The sequence below is a fragment of the Uloborus diversus genome, unplaced genomic scaffold, assembly GCF_026930045.1.
Source record: "Uloborus diversus isolate 005 unplaced genomic scaffold, Udiv.v.3.1 scaffold_15, whole genome shotgun sequence".
Taxonomy (NCBI): Eukaryota; Metazoa; Arthropoda; class Arachnida; order Araneae; family Uloboridae; genus Uloborus; species Uloborus diversus.
This window is the reverse complement of record NW_026558209.1, coordinates 1,023,066-1,048,881: the sequence shown is the minus strand read 5'-3', so window position 1 is coordinate 1,048,881 and position 25,816 is coordinate 1,023,066. Positions and strand designations below refer to the sequence as shown.

The 25,816-nt window shown below is 37.2% G+C and overlaps 1 protein-coding gene across 1 annotated transcript in view; it reads left to right on the top strand.

Annotated features, from left to right (window-relative positions):
* Nucleotides 1-25,816, top strand: part of LOC129233034 (netrin-1-like) — a 51,312-nt gene that overhangs the window by 7,856 nt on the left and 17,640 nt on the right. Inside the window, exons 3-4 of the mRNA XM_054867115.1 lie at nt 11,088-11,237; nt 21,391-21,435. Coding sequence (XP_054723090.1) covers nt 11,088-11,237; nt 21,391-21,435 — 195 coding nt within the window. The remainder of the gene's footprint in view (nt 1-11,087; nt 11,238-21,390; nt 21,436-25,816) is intronic.

Sequence of the window (25,816 nt, the reverse complement as noted above, 5' to 3'; positions counted from 1 at the left end):
GGAAAAAATACATGTTATGCATAATTTAATTCTGAACAATTTGATACCTTATTTATTACCATACGCCAAAAACTTTTCAAGTTATCGTAAAAATACTGAAACTTTCCCCCATAGAGATTTATGTTAACAGCAGCTGTTTAAGCCTCTTTTTCTCAGGTGCCGGTTTCTTTGGTTTTCTCGTTTTGCACGCATGATATTTCAGAAAGTTTCTTATGTATTTCCGTAAAACCTTTCATGCATGTTTGTCTGGTACATTTTTATGATCTGAACCTAAATTTTAACTAGAAATGAAAGGTAATATTAAAAAATATATATATTTTTGCCCAAAATTTTGGAAATTTTTGATTATGACTTGTAAAATTTCAAAAAATAAATAAATAATTTTAAAAAAATTAAACAAATTTAGGTTCAGGTCATAAATATAAACCAGACAAACAAGTATCAAATGTTTTACGGAAATATATAAGAAACTTTCTGAGATATTATGCGCGCAAAACGAGAAAACCGAAGAAACCGGCATCTGAGCAAAAGAGGCTTAAACAGCTGCTGTTAACATAAATCTCTATGGGGAAAGTTTACGCATTTTTACGATAGCTCGAAAAGTTTTTGACATATGATAATAAATAAGGTATCAAATTGTTCAGAATTAAACGATGCATAACATATATTTTTTCCAGAAAGTCGAAAATTTTGAAGCTTAAAGGTCCTTAGACCCCTTAATGATCCATTGATTTTTTTTCAATGGGAAGGGTTTAACCCCTAAAACCCTCCCCTTGGACACGGCTCTGCTAAAATTATTGCAGTAACGTAACCTGTAAATAGTTTCCTGTAATGAATATACAGCCCCTATACATTCGGCTGAAGTATACGGTCCCCCTATTTTTCATTGATAAGATTCGTGGATGAGTAAAAAGAAGATATGAGAAATGTGTAGAACTTAGTAGGATTTTCTAGAGATTTAAGCGGTATAAAGCGCCGGGCGTCTTGTGAATGAGTCAGTCTCGAGTTTGTTTTTGCTTGTGAATCGTTGCAGCTGGAGGGCATTATTGCTCTGTCTTGTGAAGCCTTTCGAGCTGTATTTTTGCGTATTTGGAAGTAAATACGTGTGTAACCGTTGAGTTTACGGTGTTGAGTGATACTTGCTTAATTGCTGGTGATTCATTTAGCAGTTCGATTCCGAGTCACAACTGACTACAACTGTATTTATGTCGAGGACTGCATACTAAGTGCCTTGCCTCCATTATTTTATATACCGATAGATGGCAGCACCATCACCGGATCGAACAGTTAATGAGAATTCAGAACTAGACCAGGAGCTACCTAGTACTAGCACCCCCAGAGGTATCGTTTCACTTGGAGGACATTGAGACCACGAGCCTATTTAACGTCGCCCAGTCCCCTTTAATGACGACGGTGGGTCTTCGACCGTCGAGGTTCGAACCCGGGACCCTCCGGCCCCGAATCCGACACTCTACCGATCGGGCTACCACGGCCCCAATTTAGCAGTTGTTGACGCTCTTTCCTGTACATAGTGTAAATAAATTTCCTGTGTTTTTAATCAAGAACTGTGTCGTCCTTTCAAGAAAGTTGGAAGTCGCGCCGGGATTCGTTACAATACAAAAAGCAAGTACAGGTGACCCTCGTGTAACACAGTTAATTCGTTCCGTATTGTATCGAAACCGTGTTATACGAGACTTTTTTTTTTTTTAATTTCATTTTTACTTATTTTTGATACTAATTAAGTATGTGCATGAGAAAAATCAGGTTATATAAGATGTACCGTGTTATACGAGACTTAGAAATAATGTAAACCACGGGACGCGTACCGTGTTATATCGAAACCGTGTTATACGAGACTTTTTTTAAAATAACATTTTTACTTATTTTTAATACTAATTACAGTCGGACCTCGATATAAGGTCACCCCTCGGGACTTCACGAAACTGACCTTATAACCGATTCATATATATTCATTGATAAATGAACATTTAATTCATTAAATCACTTCAAAATTTAATACGTTCAAAACTATCAGTTAATTAGGTTATTGTAGTTAAATTGATTTGAACCAATTTAAATTTTTGGAATTAATAAGAAATTTTGAAATTATTTTTTAAGACTTTCACTTAGAGTAAAGCTGCATTCAAATATCCCCAAGCAAGCAACTGATGTGCAACTTACCTTACTTGAAATTGTCATTAATACAGGACTAATGTGTTTTTTCTTTAATTTATACAAAATGGTTTCTAATTATTTTCTGAAAATTTCTCCAGCTTCTCATGACTGGTAAAAGAGTGCTATATGTATACGCTGAGTGCCCGCATTACTGCTTCATATTTTAGAACCACTGTCGTAATGCTCATTTGCTACTGCATTCTGTGCACTACCTGCTACGTTGATAGGAAAAACGACTTTTCACTTTTTAAGGATCGTATATCGCGGTGAATTCTTGGAAGTGAATCTGTTATGCACTGAAATCATTCAAAGAAATCTGACAAAAGTGAACTTATAAGCGATTAATGTATTACGACATGACCATATATCCGATAATACATGACATAGAATTCCTATTCAGTGAGCCGGGACTTTGGAAAAATGACCTTACATGCGGGGTGACCTTGTAAGCGAGTGATCCTATATCGAGGTCTGACTGTATTCGTAAAACCTTGATTTTCTCCAATCCTGCTTATTTTATTTGGGCAAATGTGTGCATTCATGGGCCTTCAAATTCATCTGTTCTGGGTTAAGAACCCGAAATAAATAAACAAAAGCCCGTTGAACTATTCTTTTGGGTCCCCATTCCCTGAAATGTATCAAATTACATCTTTCACCCGCAACAGGGAGATCAATGCTCTAGAAGGGCGGTGTCCACTTTTGGGGACACCTGGAAAGAAACTTTGTTTATGCATTCAAAAATGAACTCGAATCTTTTGCAAAATTATGATTGATCAACTCAGGATTCCTGAGGGAAAATGGTTGGCTAATTTAGTTTACGGTGTAAATTTTAAAATCTTGAAAAAAATATTGTATTTGAGCTTGAAAATCGAGGTATTTTAAAGAAGAAATTAAGCCAACAAAAAGAGTCATATTTAATAGTGCTGCCATCTGTGTGCATTAAAGAGAAATAAAAGCATCTAATGCAGCAATTTTTGAAGTTTTAAAGAAAAAACTTTTTTTTAAAGAAATTTTTAAAATTGGTGTCCTTTTTTGTGACCACCGCGCCGGAAAGGGTTAAAGAAACACGTGTATACTGCCGTGCTAAGCGCAAAAGTCGTATCTGCAGCTGAGGTCAAACCGAAAAACTGCTATTTAAAGTTTTAGTATTTGATCCATATTTCACTTTTTTAGATTTTATTAAAAAATAGCTCCAATTCACAATTGACAATAAAACATTGCATAGGGGTAAAACATGTTATAAAGAACCACCTCGTGACAATAACTCAATTTTGACAAAAAGTGTAGATACCACTTTTGTGCTTAGCACGGCAGTATAGAGAAAATGAATGCTGAAAAAATAACTTATAGTGCATATGGTTTACACGTGTTTCGGGACTGCAAGGAACATTTTTAGTAATTAAGCAGTAGGTTAGAGACTGCGTTTTCGTTCTTGTTTTGAACCCACCAGTCCAGAATAGTGAATAACCGAGCTGGAGGCAGACGTCATCTCAGTGGAACCGAGAGTGCAACAGGTTGGTTGCTACAGTAAATGAAGTTCATCAGCGGAGAGTCCCTAGAGCTAAGGCAGAACTCTAGTCATTCTAATATTCTCTAAACTCGGTAGCTTCGCATTTACTTTTCTAACATTTACATCTATGGTAACACCCCTCTTTCCGAGTCTCTATAATCAACAATACAAGAGCAGATTCCAATTTCGTATTGCTTGGATTTTGCTGAAACACTAAAGTCATAAATCTTCTTCTTTATCTTTACTAATAATAAAACTGAAAGTCTCTCTGTCCGGAGGATGTCTGGATGTCTGTAGGATGTCTGTGACGCGCATAGCGCCTAAACCGTTCGGCCGATTTTCATGAAATTTGGCACCAAGTTAGTATGTAGCATGGAGGTGTGCACCTCGAAGCGATTTTTCGAAAATTCGATGTGGTTCTTTTTCTATTCCAATTTTAAGAAAAAAAACTATCATAAGATGGACGAGTAAATTACGAAATTATCATAACGTGGAACCGTAACATGGGCACAAGCCAATTGACGAGATACGAAATTATGATAACGTGGAACCGTAAGATGGGTACAAGCCAACTGGCGAGAAAATTCACCATACATTATTTGTAAATATACAGGCGAACCAAAAGACCTTTTGATTTTTGTATTACGGGCAAGGCCGTGCGGGTATCACTAGTTACTAATAATAAAGCTGAAAGTCTCTCTGTCCGGAGGATGTCTGGATGTCTGTAGGATGTCTGTGACGCGCATAGCGCCTAGACCGTTCGGCCGATTTTCATGAAATTTGGCACAAAGTTAGTTTGTAGCATGGGGGTGTGCCCCTCGAAGCGATGTTTCGAAAATTCGATGTGGTTCTTTTTTTATATTCCAATTTTAAGAAAAAAACTATGATAAATTACGAAATTGTCATAACGTGGAACCGTAACATGGGCACAAGCCAATTGGCGAGATACGAAAGTATCATAACGTGGAACTTTAACGTCGGTACAAGCCAATTGGCGAGAAAATTCACCATACATTATTTGTAAATATACAGGCAAACCAAAAGACCTTTAATTTTTCTATTACGGGCGAAGCCGTGCGGGTGCCACTAGTAAGTCATAAAGTCAAATTATACGGATTGCCTTCTCTTGACTTTTAATTAGATTCACTCCATACCTAATTGTCGTGCTACCTTCTACCCTCTTTCTAGTTGTTCAAGCATATCAAGAATCTTTACCTTTTCTTAAATTGTCGCAAACTTTCGCTTTTTGTTTCCATCTTCAAACTTTAGATGAAACTGCGTGCCTAGGTGCCACAATATTTCATCCTCTTTCATATTTAGAACTAGTGGTACCCGCACGGCTTTGCCCGTAATAGAAAAATGAAAAGGTCTTTTGGTTCGCTTGTATATTTACAAATAATGTATGGTGAATTTTCTCGCCAATTGGCTTGTACCCATGTTACGGTTCTACGTTATGATAAATTCGTGATTTACTCGTCCATCTTATGATAGTTTTGGTCTTAAAATTGGAATAGAAAATGGACCACATCGAATTTTCGAAACATCGCTTCGAGGTGCACATCTCCATGCTACAAACTAACTTTGTGCCAAATTTCTTGAAAATCGGCCGAACGGTCTAGGCGTTAAGCGCGTCACAGAGATCCGGACATCCCCCGGACATCCAGACAGAGAGTCTTTTAGCTTTATTATTAGTAAAGATAAATAAATGAAAAATATAAGGAGTGGTGATATATACACACTAACAAAGCTATGTTTATAGTGTCAGTCAGTCATGCTGAAAGGATGAAAGTACATTCACGAAGTCGATGTTTAGTAGTCAATAACAAAGCCTAAACTAGCATCACGATTTCTTTCCAAATATTCTCGTGTTGAAAGCGAGAAATTCGCTTTAGCTCTAAAATTGGTTGCTCCTGAAAAACTCGCGTTATGGTCCTTCGTGTAGGTCGAATCGCGTTGTAGCGGGGGTCGACTGTATAGAGAAATGAGCAACGTGAAAACAGGGTTGCTAACTCCTAAAAATGTTTCCCCCTAAACTCAACTCATAAAACCCCTAAATGACGTCAGAAAGTCGCGTGATCCTTTGACTGTGACGTCATACGTGGGGTTAAAAGGTCACGTGACCATTGCCATTTTTTGTTGCCGAGTGAATAAAGGCATTTTTATCGTTTTTATGTCATTTCTGATCAAAACCAATGGTTATAAAGGCTCAAAAAATAGATTAAAGAGAAAAAATAAATGAAATATTCGAAAAATAACATTTACAAATGTAAAAGAAAAATATTTTTACCTGATAAAACCCTAAATTTTAAACTCCTAAATTTACCCCTAAAAATTTTATCCCCCCAAATAAATCCCATTCTAAAATTTTCCCCCTAAATCTAGGGGGAAAACCCCTAAGTTGGCGAACCTGCGTGAAAATGCCGTCATCACTTTCCGAAAAAATCCAAGACAGCAGCGCGCCCTCGAAACACGCTGAGCCAAAAAACCGAAATAGCTTTTCATTTCAACAAGTGTCCGCCGTCTTAAAAGGAGCGATTAGAAACACTCGCCAAGAACATCCATCATTTTATGACAGATTAAAACCACATCTTTCCATTATGGCGCAATTCGCACTCGATGGCTTTATGGAGTGGGGAAGTCGGCTTTCAGCAGCAGCCATCCATTCATATGAAGTTCTTTTATAAGGCCACTCAAAAGGGGAGCTGACCTATCCGACATTTTGGTTCTAAATTAGTACGGACGAAAATATTATGTATACAGAAAACACGTCGCAGAAAACTAGTTGCAAAGCTATGGATGTATTGTTTGAAATTTATTTTGATTACAGTCGAACCTGTTTATCACGAACCTGCCTATCTCGAAAACCTCTCTATGTCGAAGTTTTCCATCTTCCCTGCACATAAAGTATTAATTCAATGTTTTCCCTCATGTTTGTCTCGAATGAAATTTTCTGAAAACCTGTATATATCTCGAATTTCGACTAAAGTGTCTTTCTTGAATTCGATCCCCAACGATCTTTATTGACTGGAATTCGGAGACAAAAAGCATTTTTCTTAATATTAACAGTCACATAATCCTCCAGAATTAAAACTTTATGCACAAGAAGCAAATTTTCCAGCAATTATATCCATTCGGAAACTGAGAGGAAGGGGACATTGTTGATTAGTAAAATTGCTTCCAAAGTTTTATACTTTCTAGTCATTGATCCAATTACTTATTTTTAGAACTTTTTCCAAAACCTCTGCATCTCGAAACCTCCATGTCTCGAATTTTTCTTTTCTCCCGTAAAATTTGAGATGGACAGGTTCGACTGTATTTTATTGTCTTAATCGGAATAATTAATTTATTTTTAAAACTAAGTAAGGTACAAAAATTGGGTCCATTGCAGGAAACATCTCCTGATATGCTGGGGAAACAACAGGGGTGCCGATCCCCCCCCAAGTTTAATGGAAAAAATCCCTCCCCCCGGGAAAAAAATTTTCAACCCTCCTTACCATGTTTATTTTTTATCTTTAGTTATCTTTTTTACTTTGTTTATTTTTTAATATATATATATTTTTTAATACTTTTTATTTATTTGTTTAGTTATTTATTTTTCATTATTGTTTCCATTATTATTATTTTATTTGAAAAGTTCTGTCCTACGCCAATAACACACACGCACACACTAAATAAATATGAACGGAATAAAATAAAAATTAATTAATTTGAATTTTGACATCTTGAATTCAAATTATGTTTTTCGCAATCACATGTTTTTTTTTTTTTTTGCGTATGTGCAGGCATGTGTGTGTGTATGTGGGTATGTGTGTGTATATATATGTGTATGTGTGTGGGTATGTGTGTGTAGGCGTGTGTTTGTGTCTGTGTACAGGCATGAGTGTGTGGGTATGTGTGTGTGAGTGTGTCTGTGTGTATGCATGCGTGTGTGTGTGTAGATATGGACGCAACCTGAAGACTGTTTTCGCTATAAGAGCAGCATCGTGAGGAGCTCGGCGGTGTTGGCAGAGGGAGGCGGTGGGAAAATAAAATCAGCGTAACGCCAAAAACAGTCAAGTGAGAAAGAACAATAAGCAATCGTGATTGCTCAATAAAATATAGAAATTGAATTAAAAATAAATCAATAAATAACTTTAAATAAATAAATAAAAAAAATAATTTGAATTTTGTCATCTTGAATTCAAATTATGTTTTTCGCAAGCACGAGTGTGTGTATGTAGGCGTGTTTGTATGTGGTGGTATGTGTTTGTGTGTAGGGGTTATGTGTATGTGTGTGTAGGCATGTGTGTTTGTGTCTGTGTGCTGGCATAAGTGTGTGGGTAGTTGTGTGTATGAATGTGTGGGTGTGTGTGTAGGTATATGTGTTTGTGTCTGTATGCAGGCATGAATGTGTGGGTAGTTGTGTGTATGTTTTTGTGTGTGTATGTGTGGGTGTCTGTATGTGTTTGTGCAGGTGTATATGTGTGTGTGTGTGTGTGTGCGTGCGTGCGCGTGTGTGCAGTTGTGTATGCATGCGTGTGTGCGTAGGATATGGATGCAACCTGGAGACGGCTTTCGCAATAGGAGCAGCATCGTGAGGAGCCGGTCGATGGTGATGGTGCGGAGGGTGGCGGTGGGAAAATAAAATGATAGCACGCCAAAAACAGTCAAGTGAGAGCAATAAGCAATCGTGATTGCTCAATAACTTTAAATAAATAAATTTAAAAAATTCAAAATCCCCCCCCACCCATTTTGATGGAGCAACTTGCGCCACAATCCCCCCTGTGGGGGTCTACTCTGTGAAACATGGCTGAATCCAAAGCTGTTTCAGAACCAAAATGTCGGACAGGTCGGCCTGTCCTATAAAGGGGGGATTCTATTCTTTTACATCCCCGCTGAAGAATCTTTTTCTTCCATGGGACCACAACCATTCTTGGCCCAGGTCCCACGAATCCATACGCTGATCACAAAAAGCAGAAGCTATTACTTTAATGAAGCAGCGAAGCGTGCCTGTGGGAGCCAGAAGATACATAAAAGGCCCTAAACGCTGCCGACAATGGTATTGTGGTCTCGCCATTGACCACACAAAAGCTCGTGTTGTTCACCACTTGGGGACAAAGATGATGGTAGCGGTTTTCATCTCGTTCGAAAGGAAAAAAAAAAAAAAAATTCCAGTGTGGCGCATTTTCCTTTCATCCTATTCCCACTCAAAAAAGCTTTGAATATTGATGTAAAAATGTTTGACGGAAAATGAGACTCGTATTATGGTTTACTAACGGAATGAATCGAAAATGGGGAACAAAAATTAAAATTTATTTTACAAGCTGTTCGCTTGCTTTTCACTTATTGAATTTTTTATTTAACATAACCTTTTATTTTCGGATTTTTTTTTTTTATAAAAGAAAGAAAATTTGAATTTTTGACATCTTGAATTCATACTTTTCTCAATCACGAGTGTGTGGGTGTAGGCGTGTGTTTGTGTGTGTAGGCGTGTGTTTGTGTGTGTAGGCGTGTCTTTGTGTGTGTAGGCGTGTCTTTGTGTGTAGGCATGTGTTTGTGTGTGTAGGCATGTGTTTGTGTGCAGGCGTGTGTGTGTATTTAGACGTGTGTGTGTGTGTGTAGGCAATAAACAACTCGTGCAGGGAGGGAGGGAGGGGGGGCGAGGGTTGGTGCGAAAACCTGATGGATATAAAGGGACTATACAAACAAAAGTAAGTATCCCACACTTGCTTTTTAAAATGATTAAACCTGCTGCATGCTCCGATAAGAGGTTCACTTTTCCTTGCGAGTTCACTGGGAGAGGGATGAACTCGTAACTGAAGGACCCGAACTCGTTATCAGCCGGTCAAAGATCCTCCGTGTGCGTTGATGGTGACTGGGGCACGTTTTTTTATGTTCGTGGTCACAAAGTCCTCCAATAAGTTCTCATTCCAAATCAGTACTTCTGGCGCTGCTGGATCAGGGATTGCTCTCTGCTCCTGATCTGAATCAAAAAACAGAGCTCTCTTCAGGGTTCCATCCAAGGGCGGATTCAGGGGAAGGTCAAAAGGTCAGCTGACCCCCCTGTGACAAGAACTTCATTAAGATTATTATTAAACTTCAAATTTTTAGATGCGAAACAAATAGTACCTGTTACTGGTTCGTTTACTGGGCTATAGCTATCTTGAATTTTTTTGCTAATTTTCAAAAGAATAATCATCTCTAATGAGCTTAACACTAGAACGACTGACATTTTCTGTATACCTAGAAAGACCGAAGCGGCCAGTGTGGCCCCTACCCATTTTTGGAGTGAATTCTTTTAAAAGTTCTTCCTGGGGGAGTCCACATGCCTGATACACCTTCTTTTATGACTAAATAAAAACTTAGTACTAAATTATTTTTAGTTTTTCTCTCTATGCTGGTCTAAAGTTTGAATTAGTTTTCCTTTCTAAGAGCAATGGCCACCGTTAGGATGGTAAGCAGAAGCTATTAACCAGTCGGTACTGTTTATAGACCTTGGATATCCAATCGGCTGCATAAAGATTAAGTTACAGGTTAAACTAGAGTGAGTGGCATTTTTTTTATGCTACAACAATTAGGATAAAGGAAAAAAATAAATTTTTTAATTGTCTTTAAATAAATTTTTATTTAAAGACAAATTAAATTTTTATTTTCTAAATAAATTTTTTAATTGTCCTTAGGGGCCACTGTGGCCCCTCCCGTCTTTCTAGGTATAAGGATCAATATTAAAAGTACTATGAAGCGAATGATTAAATGATTAAACAAGCATTCAGTTAGTGTCATATAATGAAAAGTCAGAAATTTCCATTAAGTTCCGTTAGATATTATAAGAGTTATTGAACAACAAACTACGCGAGGGGCCACACAGGCCCCTCCGTCTTTCTAGTGTTAAAGTTTTTTCAGAGCACTCTTCCAACTCAAACCGTCGCTTCGTGTCTCGTGTGTGCTTTTTTCAACTATTTAATAACTTTATCTAATATATTCAGAGCTTATAGGGTAACGTGACCAGATGTCTGCCTAAAGAAATATGAATGTTGATGAAAATTTGTCGGAATATATGATCTATGGCGCAGGCTGCGTTATTGAAAAATGTAGCGGGAAAGGATTGACGGAGTTTCGATCGCATTTGAGGGGAAGGGGGTGCTAGGGGGGTTTTGCACCTCTGCTTAACTGATACCATTTTGCGTAGGAGGTGTAACGCTGACCATTAAAACTTGACCCCCTTACAAAAATTTCTGGATCCGCCCCTGGTCCCATCCAACTGGTTAAATCACGTGTAGCAGTAGGTACGCGGGACCTGGAGTGTAGTATGTGAAATTTTGCAAAATGTATGACTCTGTGATGGTTTAAGAATGTTTCAATCTTGTTGCACACCTGAATTATCATTTTGAACGAATGTTTGAGATTTTGCGTATTTTTCCAGCCTGCGACTGCCACCCGGTTGGATCTTCTGGCTTGACCTGCAATCAGACGAACGGCCAGTGTCCGTGCAAGGACGGCGTGGCGGGCATCACATGCAACCGCTGTGCCAAGGGCTATTTCCAGAGCCGGTCCACCGTGGCTCCCTGCATAAGTAAGATATTCTTCTTTTGCTTCTGTAGTTGTCTGACGGAAAGTAAACCGGTTTCTTAACTTCCTTAAAAAGCGTTGAACTATTATGGGAAATGACTCTAGGCCACGATTTACATAAAGTGTTTATTCAGTGGCGCACACAAGGGAGGGGTCCAGGGGGTCCGGACCCCTCCCATAGCTCTTGCATTTTTCTTATTTCAACTGATTATGATTCTATGTACTTTACACACGAAATATTTCCAAACTAAGAAAACAAGAATTTCAGTTCTAATAATAGGGAAAAAAAATCCTCGTTAAAAGATTTTTTAGAAAATGTGTGCATTTCTTGTAAAGAATTGCACAAGCGAGAGATCTTTCTCGACTTTGAGAAGGCTAAAAACATACTTAAATAGAACTGTGTACAATGAACGTTTAATGTGTTTTTGTACTGCTGAATGCAAGCAATGTCACCATCACACACGGAGGAAGTTAGAAATAAAACCGAAAAATGAGCTAGAAAACTAAATTTTATTCTACGATGTTTTGTAAACCTATAGAGGCAGACTAAGGGTGACTGTAAATGAAAACAGAGTAATAATAATGTTTTTAGTTTTGTAATTACAGGTTAAAATGAGATTTTTCTTGTTCTTCAGACTTGATGCTTCTTATACTTGAATTTGGGCATCTGTTTTCATTTATGAACAATGATAAAAGTAAATACGTTGCATAAATTTGTTTGCTTTCTGGTAATTTAAGTATCTGTCATTAAAATTTTTTTATTAATAAGTATTAATTATTTATTCAATAATTTATTTTTTACTGTTTTTGTTCTCAAGAATCAATAAAATCAAGTCAATGTGTTTGACGGCATATTGGAGTATGATTTGAAAATGGGACTTTTAACTATGGACCCTCCCCTTGCAAAATTTCTGTGTGCGCCACTGTGTTTATTCAATAAAATAGACGACACAAAAGATAGAACACACACACAAAACACATATGTTCCTTTGGCGACCGTCTTCGTCTTAAGCGTAATTCAGGTATCGTCCACTCGTCACGTCAACCACGTTTTGAGCGTAACGTCAGCGCCAACTTTTTCTCCCTAAAATCATTTTTCGGTCCGCGTTGCCATGACAGCAAGCCGTATTACTCTATTCTACCTAGTGCCACGACATCACGTGACTATACCGCTGGCAAGCCGGGTGTAACACCCACGCATTACATCATCCGTTGATTACGTGAAGCAATTCCCAAGCCAAGCACTCTGATCACGCGAGGAAATACCATGATTACATACTACAAGAGAAAATACCATGATCATATGATCCTACACTATCGTGTAGTTTTGTTTTAAAAAATGTTATGCGGGAACTACATTTCTTAATTGCAAGACTAAAAAGAAATACAAGAGGACTATTAATTAGAAAATTATCCAAACTTGTATTTTTGTGTGAAAACCTGGTAAATATGAATCAAGAACGCTTGCATGATCTGACTTTAAACCTTCGTGCGCGTGCGTGAATTTCTTCTCGTCCGTCAATGGACCTTATTCACGGTTTGGCAACGGTCCCATCAGCTGTCCGTCTGCGGGTATTTTGACCAATTACGTAGTGTCAGTAGTGCTAAAAAAACTCGTTTTATTTAAGGATTACTGGACTTCATGCGCATAATGAACATGCTTAGGGTATAAAAAGACTTAAGACTGCATGGAAAATGCCAAGAAAAGGGAAAAAATAAAAATAGAATTCGAGTTTTCACCATGTTTCTGATGAGGAACCAAAGAGGCTTAAACCCATGAAAATACGATAATAAAGAGAGTATTTCGTATCAAATGAATCGTTCATCATTCTTTTACAACGTTTTTTAGTTAAAAAAGTAAAAAACCTCCCATTTTTAAATAGAAAGAAGAGTTTATGAGCCACACAAAAGCAAGTGTTATTATACGCTGTAGTGCCGGATTTTCGTCTGCTACAGTTCCCACAATGCACTGCAGTGAGGGGTTTTTACCCGCAGTGACGTCACATGAATACTGTCCATAGCGTTAGTCGTGGGCAGACAGTGTTTGACTGACGTAGTATGTAGTGCCCTCGCCGGATTTCTTAATTTCAAGGAAAATAACGAAATGACTGTAGCAGCTCTACTGCATCAAATGCTGTCAGAAACTGGTGGACAGTCAAGTGGAGACAGCGGTCAGTGACAATTTTTCTGCACATTTCTCGCAGTTGATTTAGACGTTTTTGGTGAAAAACCAGAGTCCTGATACGGTCCCCAGATACTTCTGACCGTTCCCCGAATTCCAAAGGCGATTGAAAGGTACGAGATTTCAAACAGACATTATCGCTACAAGGACAGCAAGCTAAACTCCTTTCTGCTTTCTCAGAAAGTTTCCACTAATGGCACTTTCGTGCACTTTACTAGTGGCACTAGTGCACTAATAAAGTGGGTACTAGTCACTAATAAAGTGGGTACTAATGGCACCGTTGGGAGAAGTGCGAGGAGTCCCAAGAAGACTACTTAGGTATCCAACGCTCTAGATGTACCATTTTTTTTTTAAAAATGTTTTTATGCGAGGGCTTTGAAATTCTTTTCCGTAAGCTTTTTGTGTGACGTATTTGTTTTAATTGTTTCCAAAAGCGATAAAAAATGCCAGTAATTAAAAAGTTAAAATACTTTCGGCTTAAACTAAAATACTTGTTTTTAGCAGCAATTAAAAAATTGTTACTAAAAACAATAAAAAATAATAGTAGTCATAAAATTAGTTTTGTTAAACTTTACAAATTAATTTCAAGGCTGAACATATATTAAGCAAGCATATATTTGAATTTTGTGCATTTTAAGCGTTTCAAATTCAGCGTTAAAAACGGTTTTCGAAGGTTTCTTTGATTTAAGTCAAGTCATCAGTACCAAATCGGAATTCACATTGCTTCAATTCAGCTTGAAATTAGTTTTTTAATTTTTATTATAAAATTAAATCTGTAATTAATGTTATTTTTCATTGTTTTTGGCAACAACTAAAAAGCGGGTTTCGAGTAGTGTTCGGTGTTCTAGGTGTTTATTATCTATTTTCTTCATTAAAATATGCAATTTTGTTATGAATATGCCAGAGTCAGGCGCAAAAAGAACGAGAGCGTGGCGTGAGAAAAAAAACGTGCGGGTGAAGGGAGTTTAAAAAGTTTTAAAAAAAGAAAAGATGAAAGTTTCACTTCTACGATGCACAATTCTTTTTATTTATCTTTTCAAATTCCCTCCAAAGATGTTCTACAAATGATTTTCCATTGCTAACTGTTTATCTGATTACTAGAAAGTCATTTTTGAATTTGAAAATTTGCTTCTACATTTGAACGCAGCCATTGCCTGTTTGCAAGGGCGCCCGTATGCAAAATTTTAAGGGGGGGGGGCGGCTCAGATATTTTCCCCATGATTTAGGATATTTTCCCCTTAGAAACCGATTTCAGTGCAGATTTAGAGTCATTAAAATTTGACATTTTTAATAACTTATTCATTAATTGCGGGAGCAGACATGTTTTTACATTTTTGGAAAGAAAAAGTACTAAAAGCAAGGAAGTTCTAATTTTAAAGGGGGGCTTCAGCCCCCCTTGCCCCCCATATGGACGCCATTGCCTGTGTTGATCGAGTTCAACCTTGTCACAATAAAAACTGGTGATATGCCGGATCGTTAAAAAAGTAGATCCTCGGATACGGATCCGGATCATTAGTGTCAAGATCCGCGGATACGGAGACGGATCATTCGTGTCAAGATCCGCGGATACGGATCCGGATCATTCGTGTCAAGATCCGCGGATACGGATCCGGATCATTCGTGTCAAGATCCGCGGATACGGATCCGGATCATTCATGTCAAGATCCGCGGATACGGATACGGATCTCAAAATTTTTTTTTGCCCAATTTAACTATCCAAGTGTAAAATTTATTACGGAAGGTATTCTCGTCCCTATAATAACACTGTTTTTTTTCAAAAAATGTCATCTACGGCGAAAATATTATACAGACTATGATTTACTCTTTGAAGAAATCTCCGTTAAAATTGATGGAGAGTCGGAAGGAACGGGTCAGAGCTGCATTAATGCTTAAATAGAATGTGAAAAATTATTTCTAGCTTGCTCGGTAGATGTAGGATGCAGAAGCAAGAATGTAAAGCTGCTACTGGATAGGTTAGAAATAATTTTTCGCATTTTATTTCAGCATAGATGCAGCGCTGACCCATTCCGCCCAGATGACTCCGACCGACGTAATACCAGTGCCGATAACACCTTTACAAACAGTAAATGGAGAATTTTGTCTCACTTTTTTTGAAGGATGCCGGGAAAAACCAAAATGAAGAAAAACAGAAACCCCACATCAATAACAAAAACAAACTAATATTAAACTAAAAATTATTAAAAAAAAAACATGTCTCAGGGGGCCGTTGGCTTCTGAAATGATACCTTATAATTAAAATCTTTACTAATAATAAAGCTGAAAGTCTCTCTGTCCGGAGGATGTCTGGATGTCTGGATGTCTGTAGGATATCTGTAGGATGTCTGTAGGATGTCTGTGACGCGCATAGCGCCTAGACCGTTCGGCCGATTTTCATGAAATTTGGCACAAAGTTAGTATGTAGCATGGGGGTGTGCACCTCGAAGCGATTTTCCAAAAATTCGATGTGGTTCTTTTTCTATTCCAAATTTAAGAATAAAACTGTCATAAGATGGTTAAATTACGAAATTACCATAACGTGTAACCGTAACATGGGCACAAGCCAAAGGGCGGGATACGAAATGATCATAACGTGTAACCGTAACATGAGTACAAGCCAATTGACGAGAAAATTCACAATACATTATTTGTAAATACAGGCGAACCAAAAGACCTTTCAATTTTTCTGTTACGGGCGAAGCCGTGCGGGTACCACTAGTTATTTATATGAGGATTCCAGCTCTACCCGTTATTGCGAAATCCAATTCGCAGAGCTCTATGTTTTTCCTTTTTTAAATTATTTTCCGTTACACAATCGATTCATCTGTGGAGAAGTAATTTGATACTTTTTAATCATTCATTATGAGTTTCCTTCGTTTTCTGCCTCTTTGCGGTTTTATTTTCCACGGTTAGATGAACGCGAAAATACCAGTGGTCCAGGATCATTAAACAATTGGCGAAACTAACCGTAAAACACGTTTCTCCTCCGAGCTTCAAAAAATGAAACATTGTCAGTTTTGTTTCCTCGAAAATGACACGGCTTAGAACAGCGATGCTGAAACTAGGAAACTGTTAAGAAATAGGGTAAGAAACCCCAGTAATTGGCACTTTAAGAGTTTGTCCTTCAATTTACCTCTGTTTTCATTTCTCAGAAAAGAAATATTTACTTGTAAATATTTTTGTATCAAAGAATGCACATCTGTGCATCTATTCTATTCACTAAAAGCAAAAATATTTGAATATATATTCTTACAAAAATGTTTGTAAAAAAAGTTACCAAAATCACCAGTCATTGGCACCTGATACCCCAGTGTATGACACCTTCTGATCCAGTAATTGGCACATGTTAATACAACTGGAAAATCACTTCATTTTTCACTTTTAGATTACATACAATTTTATCATCATGAGAAACATAATTACTGTTAATTTAAAATAGGTAATTTTACGTAAATTAATGTTAGATCACACATCTCGACGTTGAAAAAGTATTTTAGAGAAATAAAAATTTGGAATGTTACATGAAAAAAAATATCGTGATTATTGCTGGTTCATCAGTCGGCATTTATGTTGGAAGTGCCAATTACTGGTGACCTGCCAATTACTGGGGGTGTTACCCTACTTTACTTCTTTCAGTTAATGCTCGACGCCTAGACGCAGGTTGTGGTGATACCTACCAGGTTTTGTGAGGATGCCTACCAGGGGCTTGCACAGAGGGGAAAAGGGACACCTGTTGCCCCGGGCTCGAGCTTGAAGGGGGCACGATATTTTTAAAGTGAGGGGTGAAATAGGTGTAGGGACGTCCGGGTAAACAATATGGGGAGGGGGCGTAAAAGTCCTTTGTGCCGGGCTCCAATATTTCTGTACACGCCCATTCAATAATGCAGTCTCTTGGCGCGAAAATGAACAGCGATGTCTTAGATGCACACATCTTTCACATTCATCCTTTGAGTAATTAATTACTTGAGAGAAGCCTTCAGCCACTGCCGATGTTCGCGATTTCAGCTTTGGCAGTGTTGCCCAGGGAGCACCACGTGGAGGTAGGCTTCCCTAACCCTTTATGACCCGGTAGAATTTTTAAATCCATTCCAAAAAATGACTTGGTGAAAATTAGATTTGCACAAATGAGAGCTTTTGAGTCCCAGCTTTAAACTCAAGTAGAATAAAATATTTTTCAGATAAGTTTAATATGAGTTGTTACTCATGCATAAATATATACCTCTTATATAATTAAAAACTGAGCGTATCTATGTATGTCTAAGCTTCTTCTCCCGAACGACATTGAACGGACCATCGAACCAGGTAGCGATGGATTCGTCATCTTCCCGTCTTCATGTTTGGCTATTTAATACAATCCTCCGATAATAATTGGCGGAGGTATCAATTAAAAACTATTAATTATGAAGCTTGGATTTCGACATAAAATCCCTATTTTTCTAAGGCTTTCCTCCATTCAAATGATTATTCAGTGCTTCATCTCCACTTTCCGCAACGACGCTTTTATTAAAATGTATAGCGGTGAAGAAAATCATTAAGATGAAAGATCTGTTACCATTTTTTTCTCTCGAATATGAACAGGAAAAATTCTTGTTTTTGTTTTGAGGCTTTTCCTGTTATCAGGGGATTTAAAATGTTTACTTTTTGGGGGTTTTCCGCCATCTGGCGCAAAATTTCACTGACTTTTTTTTTTTTTTTGGTTTAAACCTAAGAGTTGAACTCGCGTCACTTGACATAACATTTACTTACGAAGTGGACCGTGCAAAGCCGGGCGACGCAGCTAGTATATGTAATAAAGCTAGGAACTCTTTTTCTAAATTTAAATTAAGTTTAGGTCATAAAGGGTTCCCTCCCCTGTGGGGGCCGCCTTTCGGCGACCCCCGGAGCCTGATGGTATTGGCTCCCGAGCCTGGATGGTGTTCGGCTCATTGATTCAACATGTAGTCGAATCGGAGATTACTATTTATTATAGTAATTTAAGTTTCACACACAAACAGCCAATAGCGCTTTTTAGCAATCGAGAAAACTGGGAAATTCAGATATTTGGGACAGCGATGGTCCCGAACTTCCCGGATAATCGGTTCTCTGCTGTAATATTAAAACAAACTATCCGGCAGACATTTTTAGTTGCTTTTCTATTCTAACCCCAGGCTACCATGTTGTAAAGACTGATTAAAAGGGGCGGCATGAAATTATAGATTAATTAGGTAGGCAAATGTGCACACACGACAGTGTTGCCAGATGGTCAAATCCAGTTTTCCCCAATTCCCTTCCAACTTTTCCCCAAAAAGCGATGTTTTCTATCAAAATTCCCCAAATTCAAAAATCATTTTTCCACTAATATTTTCATAAAATGAAACGACTTCCTCTGATATTTTTGTCTCTTGAAAAAAATTTTTTTCCCCAAATAGCCAAGCTTTCTTATAAAATTCCCCAACTTTTTTTTTCTTCCCCATTTTCGCTGTTTTTTTTTTTTTTTTTTTTGTCTTCTTTATCTTTTTTTTTTTTTAAATCTTTACTAATAATAAAGCTGAAAGTCTCTCTGTCCGGATCTCTCTCTCTCTGTCAGGATCTCTGTGACGCGAATAGCACCTAGACCGTTCGACCGATTTTTATGAAATTTGGCAAAGAATTAGTTTGTAGCTTGGGGGTGTGCACCTTTAAGCGATTTTTCGAAAATTCGATTTTGTTCTTTTTCTATTCCAATTTTAAGAACATTTTCCCGAAAAAAAATTATCATGAAATGGACGACTAAATGACCAAGTTATCATAATGTGGAACCGTAACGTGGGCAAGCCAATTGGCGAGAAATTCATCGTGCATTATTTGTAAATATACAGTGAAACCAAAATACCTTTTAATTTTCTACTACGAGTAAAGTCGTGCAGGTGCCACTAGTCATAAACACAAGCGCCAGACCGAGAGATAAGAAATAACCGAATATTTTAACTATTAATGCGGATTCCGTAGCATAATATTCCACATAATGCGAAATGCGAATTCCATGAAGTTGAGCAAAGCTAAACCAACGCTGTTTGATACAAACAATGTAAATACCATATGTCAAGACGCAAATTTAAATACAAAAAAAAAAAAAAAAAAAATTCCCCAGGTTTTCCCCAAGAAAATTTTTTTTCCCCAAAGAATTCCCCTCAAAACCCATTTCCCCAAAATTTCCCCAGAGAGCACCAAATTTCCCCAAAATGGGGAAATTTCTCCCAATCTGGCAACACTGCACACGAGGGATTTGAAAACGATTAAAAAAATCGGAATCGATTCATTGGTAGATTTTAAAATCTGCACGCAAAACATATCATACCCCGCCGAAGAAAGTGACACAGCTTTAAATTTGTAAACGTTCTAGTTATTGATTAAAAATCGCAAAGTTAGCGAACATAACTGACGCGTGGTGGCGTAAACACTATTTCATCAATGTTGACACACCATTATAGTTTCATAATTACTAAGAGTAACATAATTATAAAGTTTCATAATAAGTAGTTGTTGATATAACCGCTTTAAACTTCAAAGGAGCAAACACAAAACGATAAAATTTTATCGAAATTTTTTTTTCGAGCTGTATATTACTGTCTGACCATCGATTACATGGAAAGGCTAATATCTGTTTTATAGGCGGAAATGGACGTATCTATTAGTTTATAGGGGTGTTATTTGATTTGCTACAGATGTGCACTTTTGCCTCTCTATTATTTTGCCTTAGTTTTGTAAAAATGAAAAATTTGATCACAGCAGCATTTTATAAATCTAAAGTACATTCGATCCATATTCTCACGGCAAAAATGAATTGATTTATTTATTCACAACCAAGTTTTGAGCTTACCATTTTGCTTTCACGTTCCTGGACGAAATGAAAATAGTTTCTTTTCTTTTTGTTGTTTCCATGGTAACTATTTTTGTTTTCCCTTATTTTATTTTAGAAAATGCAATAAATGAATAAGGCACGAGTGACATTATAAAAAGCGTGCGTCAAAATCCCATCGTTATTTTCCCTTCTCCCCTGCTAGTTTCATTCAGATGGAATCTTCTTTACTTGGCAGATTGCCAAATTACATACAATTTGTGGTGAAACAGTAAAAGCATTTTTCGCTCACTAACACTGGTTTATAAACTTCAAATATTTGAAGGGCTGAAAGGAGAAATAAAAGCGTTTGTGTGAATCCGTTACAGTCAGTCACGGCGATTCCATCAGTCAATTCAATCATATTCAGTCCATTAGTCACATTCATTCAGTCATGTTCCCTCCATCAGCTACGCTCAGTCAATCAAACGCGTTCATTCAATCAATCCCGTTCATTCTGTCAGACACGTTCAATCAACCCATCACGTTCGTTTAATAAATCACGTCGAGACCTTTATTATAAGCGTGATTGCAAATTGCATATGCATATTATGCTGCCAGGGGTGATTGCGGTCCGGTATTTCACCGAATTTCCGGTATTTTCGGACGTATTTCCGGTATTTTCATGTCTGAAAATACCGGAATTATGTTCTTCTTTCGTTATGCTTTTATCTCCCTACCTCCGCAATTTATTTTAAATTAAATAATACTCATCAAATATACCTGCAAGAGCCTTAAGATGGACACCTATCCCTTAAAATGGACAAATGTCAAGATAATTTGTATAACACCAGCTCAAAAGTAACTTTGTAATCCATTAAAAATTTAATTAACTGTACACATAATATTTTGACTCAGAACTATTTAAAACTATGGCAAAGGTGCACTTAAGTAATAGGGGCCAAAGAACACCCCCCCCCCCGTTCTCGCTTTGAAACTTTCAGGTATTTTTTGATGAATTCACAATGACTCCTGAATTATGCTGCAGCGCTATCCAAAGTAGAAATTGCTCATCGTTTTAAAATTTTTGTATGTTTTTTTTAACCATTGCTTGGTTTATAATTTTAATTTCTCTCTTCTGTTCCATTTCTTTTACTACATTATATTTATTTTCTTTTGCAGAAGTTTACAAAAATGACAAGTCCAAACCTGATGCGAGGAGTGAAGGTTTGTAAATATTTTGTTCTCCATAACATTCTTTCGATCAAAATAATCGTCACTTTTGATGAGTATGTCTCTGATAAGCATGTGGGTGGAATAGACCAGGGTTCGTACGCTCCTTCAGAACTCCTCCAACACTCCTTCATTTAGGAAATGTTTTTGAAGGGCCCTTCAAACTCCTTCATTTTGGTTTTAACTCCTTCAAAACTCCTTCTTTCTTAGTTCAAGACTACATAATCTTCCTCTATGACAGTAGCTTGAAATACTTCGGTTGACAACTTAACTTTGTCCCAAGAGCGGCGATTTTAATGTAGTAATTTCGTTTTTTTCCATATTTTCCTTTTTTTCCCATAAAGATGTGATTTACAAATTGATCATAGAAGTTATAAAAGTAAAAGGTTAAAATATTATTATTCGATGACTAAGACATTTCATAAATGAAGTAAACCATGCATAAATGGTGTTTGGCTATTTTTTTTAAGTTTTATGATTATTGCTTTTCCCACCACTACACTCTCAGCGGCAAAAGTCAGTTTGTCTAATAGGGAAGTTTTCGATTTTTCAGTTTTATTTTTATATGATAGAGTAACATGTATGAACATCATAGGTGAAAAAAATTTTGCGATACAATAAGTAGTTTTTTTTTTAAATTAATTTTTAAAGTTCAAGCCCTTGTGACGTCAAATGGCATAGGAAGTGACATCATGCGCTTTCCGATAGGAGAGAAACGCTAGCGAACCGGTTCCCATGTCATGGGAGAAACCGAAGAACGTGCTTTCGACTTGGAAGACGAAACGTAAAAGGCTTATCTCCTCGCATTTAACTTCTCGCGTTTCTGGAACATTAAACCTCTCATCCTCTCGGAAATATTCGAATATCATGATTGATATTATTTGAGGAAGATTATTTAGATTGTGCTTTTACGAATCCGGCCTCCATAGTGTGTTCAAAAGGATTATTGAATTTCTAAAAAATAAAAATATCAGCGTGCTCAAAATGTCCCTAGCGAAAACAAGGGATCTTCGGCGGAAGGCTGCCCATTCGCGCCCTGTGACGTAGGCTCGTGACGTTTCAGAAGAGCGCACTTTTGCGCGTGGATTTTTAAAAATTTATTAAAAATCAACCACGGTGTTTTAAAATTCGGCGATGGTGAATTTTTTAGTTTTGAGGGTCAATTAACAATATCCAATAGCCAAAATATGAACATTTAATAGGTTGCAACTTCCCTATTATTATTAAAATATTTAAAAATACATAAGCAGATGTACTATATTAAGTGATTGTGTTAAAAAACAATTGTTTAGCAAATTACAGCTATAGTATTGTAAAATGGGTCATCCACAAGTGACATGCATTGAGGGGGAGACGGGTTCGTGAAAATGTGACAAGGAGAAGAGAGAGGGTGATAAAAAGTGACATTGCACAGGAATTGTACCAATATGCTTGTAAAAATATGACAGTTGACAAGAGGAGGAGTAAGATAAAGTGTTACACTTTGTGACAAAGGGGAAGGGGGTCAAACATGTTGAATAAAAAGTGCAGCATCATTAAAGGACAGCCCATTGGTACTCCTTCAAAATCTCATTTTACTCCTTCAAAACTCCTTCATTTTATTTCTGAAACTGGGTACGAACCCTGTAGACGTATGAAATGATTGCCAGATTAAACTTAGATGAGATGCTTTTTTAATGCGTAAATATGCACTACTGGACAAAACTACTGGACAAAAAGTATTAAAAGTTTGACAAATGAGGCAGTGAGAAGCAAAGGGATGTCAGCGGCAAAATTAGAAAAATGGAGATAACCAGTACAAATGGTAGGAGAACCTCTCCTCCGTGTTGTGGCAAGGCCCTGGTATATGCCTAGAACCTGAACCTTAAACGCGTTTTCCTCAAAACATTATCAAGTCCACTTACAACCCTTTGCTTCTCAATGCCTCAAATGTAAGAATGCCGAGAGAACAAAACAGAGGAGAGAAAAAGAAATAATAATAGTATGAAATACACCGCCAGCTCAGTCATTTCCAGCCGAGGGCTGCAGTTTCGTACTTATTAGCACTCATCAGCCCGGCATAGGAAAGTGACTGAGCTGGAGCTGGAAAACCTCTTAAGGAAGCCAAGAGTGCGAAACGAACTGGTAGCTAATATAGAATCAGCACTGACCGGACGAGTGTCCGAAACAATGGTTCGGTTCAACTCGAAGATTGAACGCGAGGCAAGGTATATTCAGTAAATTACCGCCCATTAGCCAGGGCTAAAGCAGAAATACGTGAAATACACCTTGTCTGGTCTGCTAATTCTTGCCTCGCGTTCAATCTTCGAGTTGAACCGAACCATTGCTTCGGTCACTCGTCTGGTCTGCTAATTCTATATTAGCTACCAGTTTGTTTCGCACTCTTGGCTTCCTTGAGAGGTTTTCCACCTCCAGCTCAGTCACTTTCCTATGCCAGGCTGATGAGTGCTAATAAGCACGAAACTGCAGTCCTTGGCTGGAAATGACTGAGCTGGCGGTGTATTTCACGTATTTCTGCTTTAGCCCTGGCTAATGGGCGGTAATTTACTGAATAATAGTATGTTCAACTCACCAGCTATTTTTTTGAATTCAATATATTAAATTAGTTAAAAACTGGATATGATAAGTTATTGAACAAAACATTTATTCAATTTCTGAAGAAAAAAAAAACATAAAAAAAGTTACCCAAAAATGGAAAAAAGTTTTGGTTCCCCCGGAATAAAATGAAATAGAGACACTATTGCTTTTCTCAAAAGAAAGGATAATGAATGGGTGCAATGAAACCGAAAAGCATTTAAAATGATTTTGGACCGCCTCTGGCCTTATACACAACGACCTTCTTTCTTCCGGGCATGATATTCACTAGTAAAGGTTTTGCAACACTTCTCTCGATGGTCCGTGATGTCAAACGTTAATTATAGCTTTTTTTAAGTGTATATACTGTTTGACCGCGGATTGTATGTAATTTGGCAATCTGCCAAGTGAAGATTATTCCATCGGAATTAATCTAGCAGGGGAGCAGGGAAAATAACGATGGGATTTTGACGCACGCTTTTTATAATGTCACTAGTGCCTTATTCATTTATTGCATTTTCTAAAATAAAATAAGGGAAAACAATAATAGTTACCCTGGAAACAACAAAAAGAAAATAAAACATTTTCATTTCGTTCAGGAACGTAAAAGCAAAATGGTAAGCTCAAAAATTTGTTGTGAATAAATAAATCAATTCATTTTTGCCGTGAGAATATAGATCAAATATACTTTAGATGAAAAAAATGTTGCTGTGAGCAAATTTTGATTTTTGCAAAACTAAGGCTAAATAATAGAGAGGCAAAAGTGCACATCTGTAGCAAACCAACTAACCTCCCTATAAGCTAATAGATACGTCCATTTCCGCCTATAAACCGGATATCAGCCTTTCCATGTAATCGATGGTTAAACAGTACTGCATTTAAACTTTAAGAAGACTAGTTTGATTGAAAACAAAATGTTGTTATTGTTGCATTCTCATGCCTCGTTGAAATTATACTAAAAACCTGTAGCTATACTTAAAAACACTCGTAAAAGACTAGACTCCATAGTAAAAGGCTAACAGGATAATAATTTTATTTGCTCTTTCAACATTGCTAACTATGCTCTTCCCAAATCATCCGAACAAGCAAGTTTTAAACATTGTTGCATTGACAACAGGGATGACGATGCACGTGGCTCAAAGCATAACTTTATATAAACTATTTGCAAGACTTAACAGTTATGGCTTTATCTTGTAAAAATATTAGATTTACCGAACTTGCAATACTTTTGACCAGTAGTGTAAGCATGAAACTATCTTATACATATAAAATCTGAGTATCTATCTATCTATCTATCTATGTCCAAGCTTCTTCTCCCGAACGACAGTGAACTGACCATCGAACCAGGTATCGATGGATTCGTCATCTTCCCGTCTTCATGTTTGGCTATTTAACATAATCCTCCGATAATAATTAGCGGAGATATCAATTAAAAATTATTAATTATGACTCTTAGATTTCAAAATAAAATCCATATTTTTCGAAGGCTTTCCTCCATTCAAATGATTATTCAGTGCTTCAACTCAACTTTCCGGATGAACGCTTTTATTAAAATTTACAGCGTGAAGAAAATCATTGAGATGAAAGATCTGTTGCCATTTCTTTTTCTCGAATATGAACAGGTAAAATTCTTGTTTTTGTTTTGAGGCTTTTCCTGTAATCAGGGGATTTAAAATGTTTACTTTATGGGGGTTTTCCGCAATCTGCCACAAAATTTCACTGACTTTTTTTTTTGGTTCAAGCCTGAGTGTTGAACTCGCGTCACTTGACATAACTTTTATTTTCGAGGTGGACCGTGCAC